This window comes from Juglans microcarpa x Juglans regia, chromosome 7S, assembly GCF_004785595.1.
Source record: "Juglans microcarpa x Juglans regia isolate MS1-56 chromosome 7S, Jm3101_v1.0, whole genome shotgun sequence".
In the NCBI taxonomy this organism is placed as follows: domain Eukaryota; kingdom Viridiplantae; phylum Streptophyta; class Magnoliopsida; order Fagales; family Juglandaceae; genus Juglans; species Juglans microcarpa x Juglans regia.
The window spans coordinates 9,420,132-9,436,547 of NC_054607.1; the positions used below are offsets into that span (position 1 = coordinate 9,420,132).

At 35.4% G+C, this 16,416-nt stretch overlaps 1 protein-coding gene across 4 annotated transcripts; it reads right to left on the reverse strand.

Moving 5' to 3' along the window:
• Positions 1-5,955: 5,955 nt before the first annotated feature.
• Positions 5,956-15,120, reverse strand: LOC121241531 (auxin response factor 4-like). Of its 4 annotated transcripts, none has more exons than XM_041139328.1 (12): positions 14,233-15,119; positions 13,996-14,052; positions 13,601-13,786; positions 13,405-13,489; positions 13,237-13,327; positions 12,702-12,866; positions 9,050-9,169; positions 8,875-8,950; positions 8,189-8,351; positions 7,375-8,094; positions 7,084-7,279; positions 5,956-6,394 (listed from the first exon to the last, which is right to left on the reverse strand). In XM_041139328.1, the coding sequence occupies exons 1-12, from the start codon at positions 14,572-14,574 to the stop codon at positions 6,244-6,246; spliced, it is 2,352 nt and encodes a 783-aa protein (XP_040995262.1). In that variant the 5' UTR covers positions 14,575-15,119; the 3' UTR covers positions 5,956-6,243. The 4 variants fall into 4 exon arrangements, 3 of the variants coding, with proteins under 3 accessions (XP_040995262.1, XP_040995261.1, XP_040995263.1); XM_041139327.1 differs by having other exon boundaries at positions 7,084-7,274; positions 7,355-8,094; positions 14,233-15,117; XR_005935733.1 differs by having other exon boundaries at positions 6,257-6,394; positions 7,084-7,274; positions 14,233-15,120.
• Between the last annotated feature and the right edge of the window lie 1,296 nt (positions 15,121-16,416).

A 16,416-nucleotide genomic window follows, 5' to 3' on the forward strand; every position in this document is an offset into this window, starting at 1 on the left:
AAATGTGTAGTGTATGGCTGACGAGTAGAAGAATTCAATTAGTTTAAGAAAAATAAAAAAAATTTTAAAAATAAAAATAAGTGTGGTGTGTGGTGTGTGATGTGTAGTGTGTGAGGATGATGAGTAACAGAGCTCCAGAAGAAAGTCCACCTCCTCCAATAAATGGATTAATCCCAAACCTGCTTCTGCCACAACCGATCTTCATCTTCCTATGTTGCTAACAGCACTTTGGTCTTTTGTCGGAATTGGCTGGAACTCAGAAAGATTACTTTACACTACAAATCCAACTTGTTGGATTCTCATCATCTATTCAATGGGGGAAAACTCAATTTTTTGATTTTCAGTTGAATGCTCAATTGATTTGCATAATTCTAGTATGCTGATGGTTTCTTTCTCCTATCTCAGTACTCATACTCAAATTAGGAATGGCCTTGGTCTAATTGTGCTGTTAAAGCATGGAACATGGGACTTGGGAGACATGTATACAATATCATCATTCTCCTGTCCTCTGCTCATCCATCTATGATTATGCTATCTCGATCTAATACCACTTTGTTATGTACTTGTGAGATCAAAGCTAGTAACAGGTCTTTATACACCAAACAAGTGATTGACCTAAGATTAAAGAGTTATGCCAGTTACAAGCTGATGTGTAATCGCGGTATTTGCTGCGAGACCTATATATACTATTTATAAAATATCCAAATAAAGTTTTCAAATAGAGTTTTGAAGGTTGAAACTCATGCATTTGTTCAATGTCAAAGGGCCGACGATAAAAGTCCACAGATTCACTTGTTGTCTTCTGTTCATTATCCATGCATAAAATGCGCATTACAGTTTGTGAAAATTAACAACTCATTCCTACAGCAAGTATGCGGATTGAATCTCTATTTCTAATACAAAATAAATTCCCATGCTATGTTGCCTCCAACACCTGACTTTAATACATAATTAGCTCCTCACAAGGACATTACAGGAGACCCAATTGTACTAAACTTAGAGACCCTTTATATGTGACACTCTCAACCTTTGTTTGGGATGGAACATAGACTTGGAGTATTGGGATATGTAACACAAGGCTACTCTCCCCGTTCATGATAGATAGTATGCAATACCTCTTAGTATATTTCTAGCAGTATATAATAATTCGCAACGGAAATGTGACTTGTAAAAATTTTTTATACCAGAACAAACTAAAACATCCCAACTTTTAATTAAACATAGCAAATGCCTTACTTAGTAGGTGTCCAAGTAGTAAGGCAATAGTTCAATATCTTTATGGAGAACACATCTCCTTAATATAAACTGGGTTCATAGCGGGTACAAAGCATTTCTAAAGCATTTCTAAAGCATCTCTCTGATGCATTGTATAGTGTACAAGACCATCTCCAAGAAAGACACAATCAGCTCCAACTTGCAGCCGGGGTTTGGTTCACCATCTTTTGGTCCTTTCATAGCTTTTATTATTCTGAGGAGAATGGTAGTTTGGACTACCATAGTGGAATTTCTCGAAATTTCAGTAAGTTAACAACCAATATACACAAAGATAATATAAACATGACAAATAATAAACATGCAATGCTTACATGAGATGCATAAAAACTATATTTGTCTCGCATCTAGATTCCTCACCATCTTCCAGAAAACTTTGATGCACATTTTCTTACAGAGAACATCTCATACTTCATCTTTTCAAAATATCTCATTTCTCTTATCAGAATTATTATTAACATATGGTAACATCACGACTCCCCATTTGCATTGTGAGTACCTACCACTGACCGTAGTGCAACTTTAGTTGAAACTATGTCATCAGAACTATGCATATATATCTTTCAATGCATTAATCATAATTTTTCATACTTATGCACCCACCAAAATTAGATGTCATATCCATGATTTCACCTAAATCCTTTATAGAGGAATTAGTCAAAGCTCGTTGACTATTCTTCGTCAACTTATGGGTTACCACTACATTTTTAGTCATTCTAGAGTGGACAAATGAGTTCCATTAAGATATCTCCCCATCCTAACATTGGGTGGTGATACAATGTTTTTCCTGTTATACTCATGACAAAACATATTTCATGACATTTGCTTCTTTTCATGACATATAATATGCTTCATGCAGAAATGACATTTTCATGTATCATACTCAATAGTACATGTTCATGCAAAATTAACAAGTTATCAACATGTCATATAAATGACCGAATGCTCATTGTGTAACATATAACATTCCGTGTTCAAAATAACATTTATAACATGAATGTTGTGTTTATACAAAGTCATATAAATATTATTTAAGAGTAAGTTAGAAGCCAACTTACAAACTTTTCAACTTCTAAGGGTTGTGTGGCTGAAACAAGAGATATACTAAAAGTTAGACATTACAAAGTTTACCATACAAAATCCAAATTAGCAAATATGTCCACACATTATCCGAAATTGCATATATCACCCTAAACCTTGATTATTAGCATTTTGATCCCAAAACTTCATCACAATTCACAAGGCTCATATATTCTATATTCTATATCCATATAAAGCTTTAGAATCATACTCTAACAATGAGAAATCTACTCAACCTGTGGTCGTGCATATCATCATATCCCTTTTATATGTGATTTAAGCCTATAGCCGAAATCAATCATCAAAACAACACTTATTATCAAACTATTACCTTAGATTTATATCCTTTATCATCATATAATCATCTATAACATAACTACTATCATCATGAAAATCATTTCACAAAGTCGTGACTACTTATGAGGTTTATGGCTTATACTTTGCCTATGAACACTAAGAGATTTAAGGAATCATATATTCCAATTGCTAATGATACTAAGAACATGCCTTCAGATGATACTAAACACGATTTGAGAAATTTAACCAAAATCTCACAAGATAATTTCAACTAATTAAAGACCGAAACATGTGTGATGATCAATCCAAGATATCAACTTAAAACTTGGCATGGCATGTAGTTTTTCTCCAAATATCAACTCTTAGTTATCATCCCAAGACCTTAGTTAAGCTTATCACTTCATATCTAAACATTTTATGATCATATTCCAAGTCTTATACACGATTAACCAACCAAACATCAAATTTGCACTAAGTAAGCTTTCCAACGATTAATCATTACCAAATCCAACCCAAAACTCACTTTTATATCACAAATCAAAGTTGAACATGTTAACCCATCTTTCAATAAAGATTTATGGCAGAATCACTTACCAATATGAAGCTTTAAGGGCCACTCAATACCAATTCCCTTGCAAAGGTGCTTGGTTTTTCTCTTAGCTAGTGTTTATGGATGTTTTCTCACATAATACTCATATGCTCTTGAAAGTGGCGTGGATGAAGGTGAGGGAGGAAGGTTGCTATTTATAGGGCTAAAAAAAAATAAGAGAATCATGTAAGAAGCTAAGCATCACACGGCTTGACTGAATTTGAGAAGGGTAATTCATCTTGATGCAATTAGGTAGAGTGTTATGATTGTATTTCATTTTGCTTTCTCATGTGCAGCTAGGAGAACCTCTTTGTCTCCCTTCGGTTGAAGACCTAGCTAAGTGTGTGTGGGGTGTAGACTTCAAATTTTTCAAAGGTGTTCAAGTTCCCAAAAGAATCGGCTAACTATGCAAACTTTCCTCTCAAACTAAAACCATCGCCTAATACCACTTGATTCCTAACCAATTCAGCTCTAAGAGTCCATGTAGGTGCAGAGGTATTCATTTCTTGTGAATGAGAGAGATGAAGGTAGGGGCCACTTGGCTTAATCTTGTAAAAGAAATGGAAGATGGAGAAAGAGATGTGCATCGGTCAAGAAGACCAATTTGGCTTTTTTTTTTTTTTTTTAGTCTTTGTGACTAAATAAGACATGTGTGGGTCAAGTCAGAATCTTGGAACTCTAATCCAAGCTTAGAGACGAAGTTTATGGCATGGGAATATGATTGATTTTGTTTGTTGAATGGTGTGAGCTCATGATGGTACTCGGCTGAACTTTAGGTGTGCTATTCCTGTTTTGAATGTGTAAGAAGATGAAGCTCTTGTCCCTACACTAGTTTTGAAATTTCAGATTTGATTCTTGAGAGGGGCTGAGTTTGTTTAAAAAAATATATACAAGTTTGATTAGAAACCAATGGCATTCATTGAAGGGTATCCGATTACACTAAGTAAGGTGTTTGTGTGGAGTACACGTCTTTGACATGTCTCAAATGTGCATGACATGTGCTGGCATTTGTTCCTAGCCTAGTTTTGTTGATGCTTGACCTAATACAAGAGAAAAGATGCTAGTTTCAGAAAATTTTCTTAAAAGAAGTGAGATTGAGTCAATCGGCCAATACCTAGTCTATATGGCATCATGTTATGTGTTTGTCCTATAGTGTCATACCAATTTCCAAATTTGTCTCATGAATAATGGTGGAAGGCAAAACTTGGCATCCAAGGTCTTCTAGGGCACCACATGGTTTAGCCATGGTAAAAAATTCAGATCTAGGTGTTGCATTCCTAGAGCCAACTGAGCAAGGTTATTGGCTTGGTCTCCAAGTCTAGAAACTTGGCTCCAAGTTTATATGTTAGGCTAGGCTTGGTTTTGGGCTTTGGGTTGGGCCATGTTATTAGCCCTTAGTTTAGCTTGTTGGGCCTTTCATTGAGCCTCCCTATCTTACCAAATTGGGCCTTAGCTTTGGGCTTCATATTGGGCCTTATCTTGGGTTGAATATAGGCTCATCACAAAGCCCATTTTCCCAAAGATCCTATCTTAAGTAATGGAAGTCAATTTGGCTAAATCTTAACTCTATGTACGCAAAAAAGATATTTTCTTCTAAAAGTCTATATAATCACTTAGCCCTGTTGGTCACTATTGCCAAAATCCCAATGTCTTCTTGGTCTCCTTGCATGATTTGGTGAGTGGTACACTTTACACCTTGCCTAATTACGAAAGATTTGCTAATTGTACTCAAAAATTGGTAATGCTAATTTATATGGGCAAATGCTTTGTTTGTGCAAGAGGTACCAAATAAAAAAAAATGCTACATTTCTTTTGTCGCGCCATCTTGTACACAATATGCACCGCTATTCATTGCAGAGAAACTTTTTTGTTTTTTTGGAAGTTTCTTTTGAGGTACGAGTTACTTTTCTTTTCTTTTTTAAAAGCAGAGTTACCATTTACTAATAATGTAACATACCCAAAGGGGTTAAGAGATAATCTCACTTCGAGGGTGAGTACCTCCGAAAGAAAAAGACGATAGAAGAAGAAAATTGATATTTGTTTACTATTTAGATGATCCTTCCCGAGCAAAGTTGCTCAGTACATATAACTCACTTAATGGACCTAAACTTAAAAGCAATAAGAAGATAATAAAGCACAATCTGCAACTAGTCAAGACTACGGGCCTAAGCCCACTATTTAATACAACTTAAAGTCCGACTAATAATCTAAAGGCTCAAATGTAAGATAAAAAGATAATTGAGGCCCATGGGCCACGCGAAATGAACACTTTAAGCTGAAGTGTTACAAATAAGGTCTTAGCCTTCGTTTGGATAGTAAAAGTGTTTCATTTCATCTCATTTCATTATTATAATTTATCTAAATTTTCATACAAAATATAATAAACAATTCAACTTTTTCAAATTCTAAAATAATAATAATATTAAAAAATAATATTCTAATAATATTTTATTCAACTTTCAACTAAAACTATCTCATCTCACTACCCAAACCGCACCTTATTTGATCAACATTCATTAATCTGTAAAAATGCTTGTTTGTTTTAAAATAAACCTAAAAAAAGAAAAAAAATCATTTCTAACACCTGACTTGTTTTGTTTCTATCCCACAAATGATTATTCCTGCTGCACTTACCCTTATTAAATAGTAACAGCACAATGGATAAAGGTCTTCTCGCTGTGAAGGAACAGCTTTGCCGGTGATGGACAAACAACTGCTTTACTTTTCACACAATGCCACAAACCAATAATTGTATACAACACAAACCAACTAGAGCAGGCTACACTCATTACTGGTAATAGCACTACATATCCATGAGGAGAAACACAGCTCTGAACTTATTCTATATGTCCTGTTGTCAGTGGCAGCCACTGAACTTAGAGCTCACTAGACAGGAGATAAGTAACCAGATGCAGGTGTCCATAAGTTTCACATACAAACGTAGGAAGAAAAAATGATAATTAAGACAATACTCATACGTAAACCCCAATCCAATGGAATTTTGGCTAACCCACTGATGAAGATTTCGAGGCTTCCATTACCGTCGGTGCTTGTTCCAAACAGCTCAGAGTATCGTCACTGGTCATTCCAATGGTCATCTTCTCCACTTCATCTTTGGTATATATATGGATCTTGGAAACCACATCACAGAACTCACTGCCACCAGAGAAAAAAAAGAGAATCATATACAAGTCAAAATTTATATCTAAGGTTGTCGAAGAGAACCATTAGTAGGTGTGACAGTGCCATCAGGTTCTGTTGCACAGTGGGCGCAATAGCCATCGTACACAATAAACATAGATAAATGTAATTTCTCTATCTCCTCGAAATTCATCCTTGACTGCTGCTTCATTCATTATTTTTTAATTTGTCATGACCTATATAAGTAGGCAACTATATTGCTTAATGAAGTAGAGGAAAGGAAAATCAGTTCATCAAATGCCATCTTGTGCATAATGTGTGGAAACTTAGGGCTCAGGCCACGTCCATCTAATATTATTGTTATCGCCACCATTAAAAACAACTTTTTTCAGTTGCTACTATGAAAAAAATTATAATGAGAGGGTGAGAGGGAGAGATCCTCACCATCCTGTATCTGATTTTCCTTTCGGATTAAGATCCTCTATATTTTGTAGGGTAATCTATCCGGTGGATTTTTATAAATCCCAGCCATTTCTTTTCAAATTCAATGATAAGAATTTTGCCAAATTGGCGTTTATCACTTTAAATTAGAAAATTTCTGTCACTGAAAATGTGCCTAGGGGTATAATTTTATTTAATTACATTGCCATCACGCAATGAAATGGCTAAACAAATGACAGAAGGTTATTACAAAGGAGACTTACTGCCATGGATCATCCCCAACGACCATCATGTCATTCTCGCTGTCGGTGTACAAGATCTGCCATCCTTTGTCCGGATCTTGTAGAAGGCCCTCCATGCTAAACAGCCGCTCTAGTTCACTAAGCAGGTCACTGTATCCATTCAGTCTTGAGAGATCTATGGCTCTTCCTACTAGGCTCCCTTGCTTGTGAACCTTCACTAATGTTATGTAACGTAAGTGAGCAAGTTAAAAAAGGCACGGAATTATCCGAAGTTGATGCTATTGTAGCTTACCTTAGTACAACTCCTCTTACCAGAAACTTGTAAGTTTGGAGTTTCCCCAGTCAGGCAAATCCCAAAAAGTTTACAGCCAGCCACATTCCCATTAAATTTTTCATCTTTTGGATTTCTCATAGTTGTCCCTGAAGTGGGGGCAGTGGACACATTTTCAGCTGGCTGACGCTCGTTTTGTAGATTTTGCAGTCCAAATTCATTTGTCATAACCCCTGTCTGAATAGAAGATGGGTTGAATGAGACATTTTCTCTTGGTACGTTAGTTGCATGAGAGCGCATTTTGGGATTTTGGCCAGCTTGGTAGAAGTCATTATAGGGAAGATATAAGCTTTGAACAGTCTCTGCTTGCAGGGGGAAAAAATTGGGTTTTGGTTCTTGATACATGTTGGAAGCATTGCAACCAGGATTTGGTTTTCCCCAAGCATCCAAACTAAACTCAGATTTTCTTGTCAATGACCGTAATGGGCATATTTCTTGACCTTGCAAGACCTTCGGAAATCTATCAAATTCCGCAAAGCCTGAGTAAGTGGTGGGATGGATCTTCAAAAACTCACCAATATTAGACTTTCCTATCCCAATCGACGATTGATTTTGATGTGCAGGGGATCGCATCTCAAAATCCAGTGTGTGGTTTACAGTATCACATCCATAGAAGGGTGATCTGAAACCTTTTTCTTGACCTTGCAAGACCTTAGGGGATCTAACAGACTCCCCAAAGTCCAAAAACCCACCCCCTCTCACTGCAAGAAAAACCAGAACACAAAAAAGGTGGATGGATTAGAAAATACAGAAAACTAAATGCTATTTTTTCACTCTCATTGAGAATATCCGTACCAGTGATCGGGTTGGCAGGTGGGATTATTGGTAGACTTGTCCTCAGTTTTTTAAGCCGTGGAGAAGACTGAATGCTCAATGGCGGGAGAGAAACAGAAGGATCAATTTCCCATGGGGAAACTCGATCTGTATGATCACTTGCAATATCTTCATCCCATCTGATCTGTCAGATATTATAAAAGGGTTAATAGATACTAAAATGGTCACAACCTGGTCATTAGAGAACTCCAGTTCCTCAAATGAATTTCATTACACAAAAAGGATGGGTTATTTTGTCTATTCATGAGGTGCATATAAATTCCATGAAAGCAGTGTCCATTAATGGGTACTAGGGTCAGACCAAAAATTCATTCTGATGGACATAATGACCTACAGATAAAGAGTGGTTGCATGGACAATTATTCGGTTCCAGAGTGGTGTGGTTAAGAGATTTGGATAATCAATGGAAATTTCCAGGCGAGGGCTTTTTTTTAGCATGATTTTTTGTTTATCTTTTTCGGGTGGGGGTGTGGTACTAAGTTGATAGCAGAATAAGAGAAGGCACATCAAAACAAGTTGATAAAATGGTGTATATTCATTGATGAAGAAAATAGCCAGCAAAATCATGCAAGTAAAATTCGATGTTACCTCAAATTTAAGACCATTCATCATAGTTTATAATATTTAAGAAAAATAAGGAAGCTCACCACCAAACATCTCCATTTAGAGTTGGCCCATCTGTAGGGATCCAAGTCACTTATTCCAGTGACTACACCACAGCACCTGCAAGAATGCATAATCTGACATTATATTCTGAGAATAGAATCAAGATGGAGAAAACCTGTTGGTCATGCTATATGACGAAATGAAATCGTAGAAGACCTTCTTTCTGGTGAATCATCCATTTCAAATCTCATTTTGAATCTCGTTCCAGTTGTTACAGGATTGGTGATGCTTTTGACATACTTTTGGTAGGATATGACAAACTCTGCATGACTTGCCCTGCAATTCAACATTTCCATATATGTTAAGAGTTCTTTTTGTCCACGCCTATGGGCGACCAAGTATCACTAGAATTTTCAGCAAACAGTAAAACTACATATAGATGCATTTTCCAATCTACACGCACATAACAGCTACAACTTCAAACCACATGATTAATGCTTCTCAATTTTGGAAGACTCTAAAAGGCACAAAAAGAAAGCAACTAAAAGAACCATCAAAATGCATTGATTCAATTTTTCTTTCACAGGGGGAGAGAGGAGGGAAAGAATTATCTTGAAATAAGGAATACCACGGAGAGGCAGTTTAGATTACTATCCAATGACTATTTGTCTGTCAATATCTCTAATCTCGTACACATTAATACAGACCCTAGATTTCTTTGACAAAATTTTCATCATATCTTAAATTGTTTTTATAAAAACTATTTAGAGATCTTGATGTACGTTTTTACAGCTTCCTATGTGATTGAAACGTTTTAAATTACTAAGCTGAAATGCATTGGAATCCAAACAAAAGAAAATGATTTTCAAGTCTACTTCACTGAATGTGAAACAAACGGATTAGCGTGTATTCTGACCCCATTGCAATAACACCACATTTGAAAAACAATTCAACCAATGATGACAACAAAATCAAATAATTGTTAGGCCATTGTAACTGGTAGCTAAAGGTCATCAGTGAGGATATTATTGTCTGTCATATTTTAAGGGGGCAAAGCAGGGGGTTTCTCAGATTTTTGGGTGCCTCCTCGATCCCACCTAAATTATGTCCTATGCTGATGAGAGGTTATCCGTGACCAATTATAGTATTATTACAGTACACATTTCACAATTGTCTGAGGTCACGGAAATGGATTGAAAGATTCCCCTTTAGTTCAAATTAAGCAAAATATACTCAAGTCTCCCCATGGTTCACATATATTTGTCAGCTAGTTAAACTTCCAAGCTACAAATCATTCACCTGACATGAACAAATTCCAGTCAAACAAACCACTAATGCTCCCTAGAACTATTAGGCACTCTAATTTCAGCTAAGCATCCTGTCTGATTTCAGACATAAGGTGCCTCTCAAATTCTTTATTTGTTCATTGACAAAAATACTCCAGCAATACATCTATTACAATTCTTCGAGGGATCAGTAGACAATGAGATACTAGTAAACAGAACCTTTGGGAATGTATAGAGTAACTATCTACAACAGTCACAGGCTTCATCTGTGGAGGAAGTAGTTTCATCTGACTATTGGAAAGAAAATGCCAATGATGGTTATGCAATTCATCAGAATCAAAATAGAAAAATACAAAATAATCACATAACACCAAAATTTAGGTGGTTCCTTACGTGGAGATGACCATTAAAAATTTTACTAACAAAACATAGAGTTTAAAAAGGGCAATGAAAACCACTCAAAATCAATACATGTAAATCTCACACTCTTAGCATACAAGAGAACCTTTCCAAGAAAGAATTTTCTCTTCATCGTCCTGTGTTCGGAAGAATTGGGACTTTTCTCTCCATTTTGTTAAGTGGTGCCCCCTACATACACCAAAAGCTTTATGTACCTATGGCGCTGCCCACTAACAGAAAAACTTACTTTAAAGAAAATAGCTAAAGCTATATTTATAGCCAACAGAAAAAGAAGTTTGCCATTTGGCTTGATGGACTGTAGCCCCATGAACATTACCATGTTAGAGGATAGGCACAAAAAGTGATTTCTTTACCAACTTCTTTTTTGATAAGTAATTTCTTTACCAACTTCTACGCCCAGAAAGAAGAAATGTAAATGACGGATGTCTCCCCCGCCCTCCCAAAAAAAGGCAAAAGATAAAAACCCAGGCTTCTTCTAAGACCACACCTCCCAGAACTTCCAGGTAAAAGGAATATAGAGCCCAAGCCATTGCTACCATTAGCCCGTGCACACCCCCCCCCCCCCCCCCCAAAAAGAAGGCCAAAGAGAAATCTCAATCAACACAGGCTCACAACAAATTAGAACATGACAATCTCTGCTAAAACTCATGACTGGCAGACTTCTAAAAAATTACCTTCTCTATGCTCTCCACTACATCACATGGCACACAGCCTCTTTTCATTATTCTCTTTTCTCTTTCCATCTCACCCGTCTCACATATGGCTTCTCAGCTCCTTATATTTTTCTAATCCAAGCAGCATGCAAGGAAGCAGGAACACAGAACAACTCCGTGAACCACTCCATTCCATTCCTTTTGTCCTTATCAATACAAATATAAGGTGTCTTAAGATTTTGGAATTTTATATTATTGCATACAATAACTAAATTATGTAATATAGCTTTCATTGGCTTTTGGCTTTCACATCCATGCTTCTATGCAAAAGTGAGTCTCTTTTTCTTCCCGTCTCATATCATAATATATTTATGTATTCATCATAAAAAATCATACTATATGTATGCTCTGCATTAGTGTATTGCGTTCATACTTTGTTTTGAAATTGTGCACTTGCATTCTATTGTCCAAATTAAGGAATAATTTGCAAAATTATGTCTTTTTTTCCATCAATTTTTACGTAGCAAGAAAAGATTCATTTGAGATACCAATTGCAACATTTTGACCTTGGTGTGCCTCACCATTCAAGTATTGGTTAAAAATGGGAAGTCAAAGATATATCATTTGACTAATAAATTGATTCTTATTTTGTTTAATCTTCTAGTTTCAATCGTTACCACAAAAATATCATTAAAAAAGGCTTCACAAAAAAATGAAGGATGATTTTATTACTTATTTAGTTATCTATATTGAGGAGGAAATGACCAAAGATTTTAGCACAAAAAATGTTAATCTATTCTCTAAAACATTGTCAGGACCCACTTTGATTAAAAAAAAAAAAAGAAAAGGAAAAAGAAAATTATGAACTTCGTTTGCTCTCTCGTCTTTATCTATGTCCAAGCTGACAAGGCATACCTTTGTATCCTCCTCATTGGATGACTATCAATACACACACACACACGCAGGATGACTATCAATACACACACACAAACACACAATATCAATTGATTATTTTGCATCACTTTCATGGCTTACTGCCCTTTACCACCTGTGGTCTAGCCAAAATATAAGTATTGCTGAGGGACCGAAGTATGAACCATCATGTAAGGATCTAGTCAGCAAATGAAGATGAGTAAAGAAGGGGAGAGGTGAAAAGAGAAAAAAAAATGGTAACAAATCAAAGGTCCAACTGATCCATGTTTATATGTATATATGCAGTTACAAATAATCTATCCTAACAAGAATTCACGTAAGATAATTAAAAATGGAAAAAATTCAATCATTTTGATTTATTGTTGCTTTATTAGGAGAATGCTGTGTATATATTCTTTAGGTGCAGTTTCAAGAACTTCCAAAACCCCTAAAGTTCTCCTATATATATATATATATATATATTGATCTCAATCATTTTGTCATTGTTATAATTTCAGCAGATCTCCACCACAACTTCAATAATAATCTGTAAGGTTAACTTTCTTAAATTAAATTAGCGGATGATGGCGGCAGTACCTTGGGCAGTAGAAAACATGGAACATGCTCTTTGTGGATAGAGCATTGGCTACTAGAGAAAGTACTTTTGGATAAGAATTCTCATTGCCAACAATTGAATCAGGAAGACCATTTCTAGGTCGTACAGCTCTTCTAATTCCCAACCTCAGCTCTCCATTTTCACCCCTAGAAAGACCAACATATTAATTGAAGATATTAGGAATAATAGATAGTGGACACAATTGGGAACATTTGGATACCAAATGGAAAATGAGGTTTTGAAATTATGTTGGCATATCATTGAAATTTTTATCCCCTAGATTTTTGTTATTTGTTTAGCTCAACTAGGAAGCACATGAAATCTCTCAATTTATTTTCATATGTTGAAACCTTTTAACATTTTGACATCCATAGTGCCTTTTGTGTGGTCATGTAGATATTTCTCAATGAAGAAAATAATATAAAATTTATTTTCAATTCCAATAAAAAGAATGAAATGGGCTAACTACCATGTGGAGTCCAAAATGAGATTAGGAATTTGATTAAGCATATATACCTCAAAAAGAGAACTGCATCCCCCGAAACAAGGTTTTTTTGGCTTACAAAAACACTCCATCCTGTTGTGAGCAGATGCCGCCTTGGCTGACCTGTCAAGTGTTATATCATTAAACTAAATCAATATTTGCTTCAGATAAACCTCATGACCGAGTTCTTTCAAAATTACCTCTATAAATATGTCGGAACCTCCACTCCACCCCATGCAGGTCTTTAGCAACAAGCTCTTGAGAGGGCCTCTGCTGCTTATAATCCTGCAATAAGGGAAATCCTAACATTTAAACAAAACAAAAAAAAAATCTTTCACAATGACTCAGCTAAGCTATTTAATTAAAAGCTGATAATATAACATCCTAAAGTCTCACCAAAGCAGGAAAACAGTCTTCAGCAGCTCTACGAGGAACAGAGAACCCCCCATGGGTGCTGGTATCAGAAGCGGTAAGGGTTTTGCAGAACATGTGAGGAGTAGACTTTGCAGGCGATCCTCCACCTCCATCCTCATCCACCCCCAACTCTTGAAGCACTTTGCCCTCTAAAATCTTCCCCACCAACTACAGAACACCCAGAATTGACATCATCACTACAATAGCATATTCTTGAGCTACCTCCTAGAAAGAATTAGTATTCTAACAGAAATAAGAACCACACAAGTCACTTTAATACAACCCCCTTACTCAAAAAGATAAAAAAAAGTTATGTACTTAAAATACGAATGGGCTATTGGAACCATGCAGCCATGGTACGAAATTAAGAAGCATACCTCTGGCTGAGGAAGTAAAGTAACCTGTGTATAGACCTCATCATTCTCCTTATTAGCCTGTTTCAAGAGAATAAATATCATAACCAGATTAAAAGAAACAAAGAATATGAAATTGTGTAAGAGCTAAATTGGAGGAAGCTGTAAGAAGGAAGTACACACAAGTCAATTCAAAAGGAGAAACTGAATTTTAAGTAGTTTCCACACAATTCAATTCAAAAGAAGGAACTCGGAACTCACGAGTAGTTGGACATTGACAACTCTGCAGAAGATCTGTGGTTCGAGATCAATGTTTGGCATCTCCATGGGTGAGAAAGGAGTGGATGAGGCAGACTGTTCTAAGTGACCTTGAGGGAAATAGACAACCACATTTCCTTTCTTGGGCAGAGAGGTGAGAGGGCCAGCACAAGCATGCCAAAGCTCCAGATAAATTGAAGATGACACAGGAGCTGTAGACGAATTTGAAGAACATGAAGAAGTTGAAGAGGACAAACAGCAAACACAACCACCCTTGCCACAGTCCCCATTACAATATGCATTCTTCTCCACCTCAGTCACTGCATAGTTCAGATCAAGTTCCATGAACACCTCCGTGCCGTTCGTGCGTGGTCGAATAAGTGTACACCCAAAATAACAAACCACGAACAAAATATTAAAAAGAAAAATAGAAACTGAGGGGATGAGAGTAATCAAGTGGCCATAAGAAGGGTACAAACAAAGCCGAAACTATAGAAATTTGGAAATGGGGTCAAATCACGGTAAGGAATTCATATTTTTGAGGCGGTACCCACAAAGTGAAAACAGAAGAGGAATGTAGCGGATGGATAGAAAAACAACAAGAAAGTCATATTTGGAAGGATACCCAACTAGAGGGCTACAAGATGAGAAGAAAAGAGAAGGGTATCAAATAATAACGAGAAATTCAAAGTAGGATTCCTCCCCCATTTGCAGGCACTGAAGAGAGGGTGCAGAAGCAGCAGACATAGACAATTGCATTGGAAGCACATAAGCAAAAGGCAACAAAAAAAAACAAAAAAACAAAAAACCCAATGCGGGAGTGGCTTTTAGACTTAAGACTCTGAGAGAGAGAGAGAGAGAGAGAGACCGTGTTGGGTGCGGGGGACACGCCAAGACAGTACAGTACCCACACTCCCCCACCCTTTCTTCTTTGCTTTGTCTTAGCTTTATTTTTTGAAAAATTTTCAAATTAATTACTGTTCAATATCTTACGTTCCACATCTTATAAAAAAACATCACACATTTTATATAAAAAAAAATTTAAAAATATAAATTATAAAAATAAATAATAACTGATACTTATCCTTTTTATTAATAATTTCATTTGACTGTGGGGGAGGCCCTCCACCAAGACAAGGAAGGAGCTGGATCATTAATGCAAACATAGCTAATTTTCTCAACTAAAATCCCATCCCATTTATAGCCTCAAAATTTATAGGTAGCCTAAAAAAAAAAAAACTCATTTTTATTACAAACTTATCCAATTCATGGTTAATTCTTTTAGAGTATTGCAAATTTTGCACATTTTTTTAAAAAAGTAAAATTCATAATTAAATATGATTTTTTTTATATAGATTCTAAATTTAAATAATTTCTTTTTTAAAAGAGTACAAATTTACTCATCTTATATTAATAATAAAATATTCTCACCAGTCTTCATCTCGAGTCTCATCGCTCTTTGTTCCTTTTTTTTTTTTTTTTTGGGTGTAGATACTGTTTCCCTGTTTTCACTCGACCAGAAACACAGTGCCATCCATCATTCAACCGCTTCTTTCGTCTTTTCAGAGGACTTTTTGCTTTCGGTAAACAAATAAGCGACTTTTCATCTGTATAAGCCAATATTCTCTTAATTTTTTATTCTAATTTCGATGTTAAAAAAATACATAAATAATATTTATTGCTGTTCAAAAAATTTATACGAACAATAATAAATTTTATAAAACTATTTTGTATATTTATATTTCTTTTGATTAAATTTTTTATAAATATTTTAATTTTTATTATAAAATAGATCTAATATATTATATAAAAAATTGTATATTTATTTTTATAAAATTATCACTTTTCTAAAATCTTAATTTTTAAAAATTTAGAGTAGACAATTTTTGAGACTTTATGGTCTAATCAAACGAAAGTCAAAATCAATTTAATGATCATATTATAAATGAACGAAAAAGTGTTAAAAAAAAAGGACAACATTTAGTTGGAATTTGTTCTACAGCTGGGCTGGGAATAAATTTGGTTTGGGTTCTAAAAAGGGTCCTACCGAGGAAGATGATGAGGATCGTTAGTCATAAATTATAAGGTTGTGTTTGAAAAGTGAGTTGAAATGATATGATTTTAAATAAAATATTATTTTTTAATATTATTATTATTTTAAAATTTAAAAAAAATAAATTATTTATT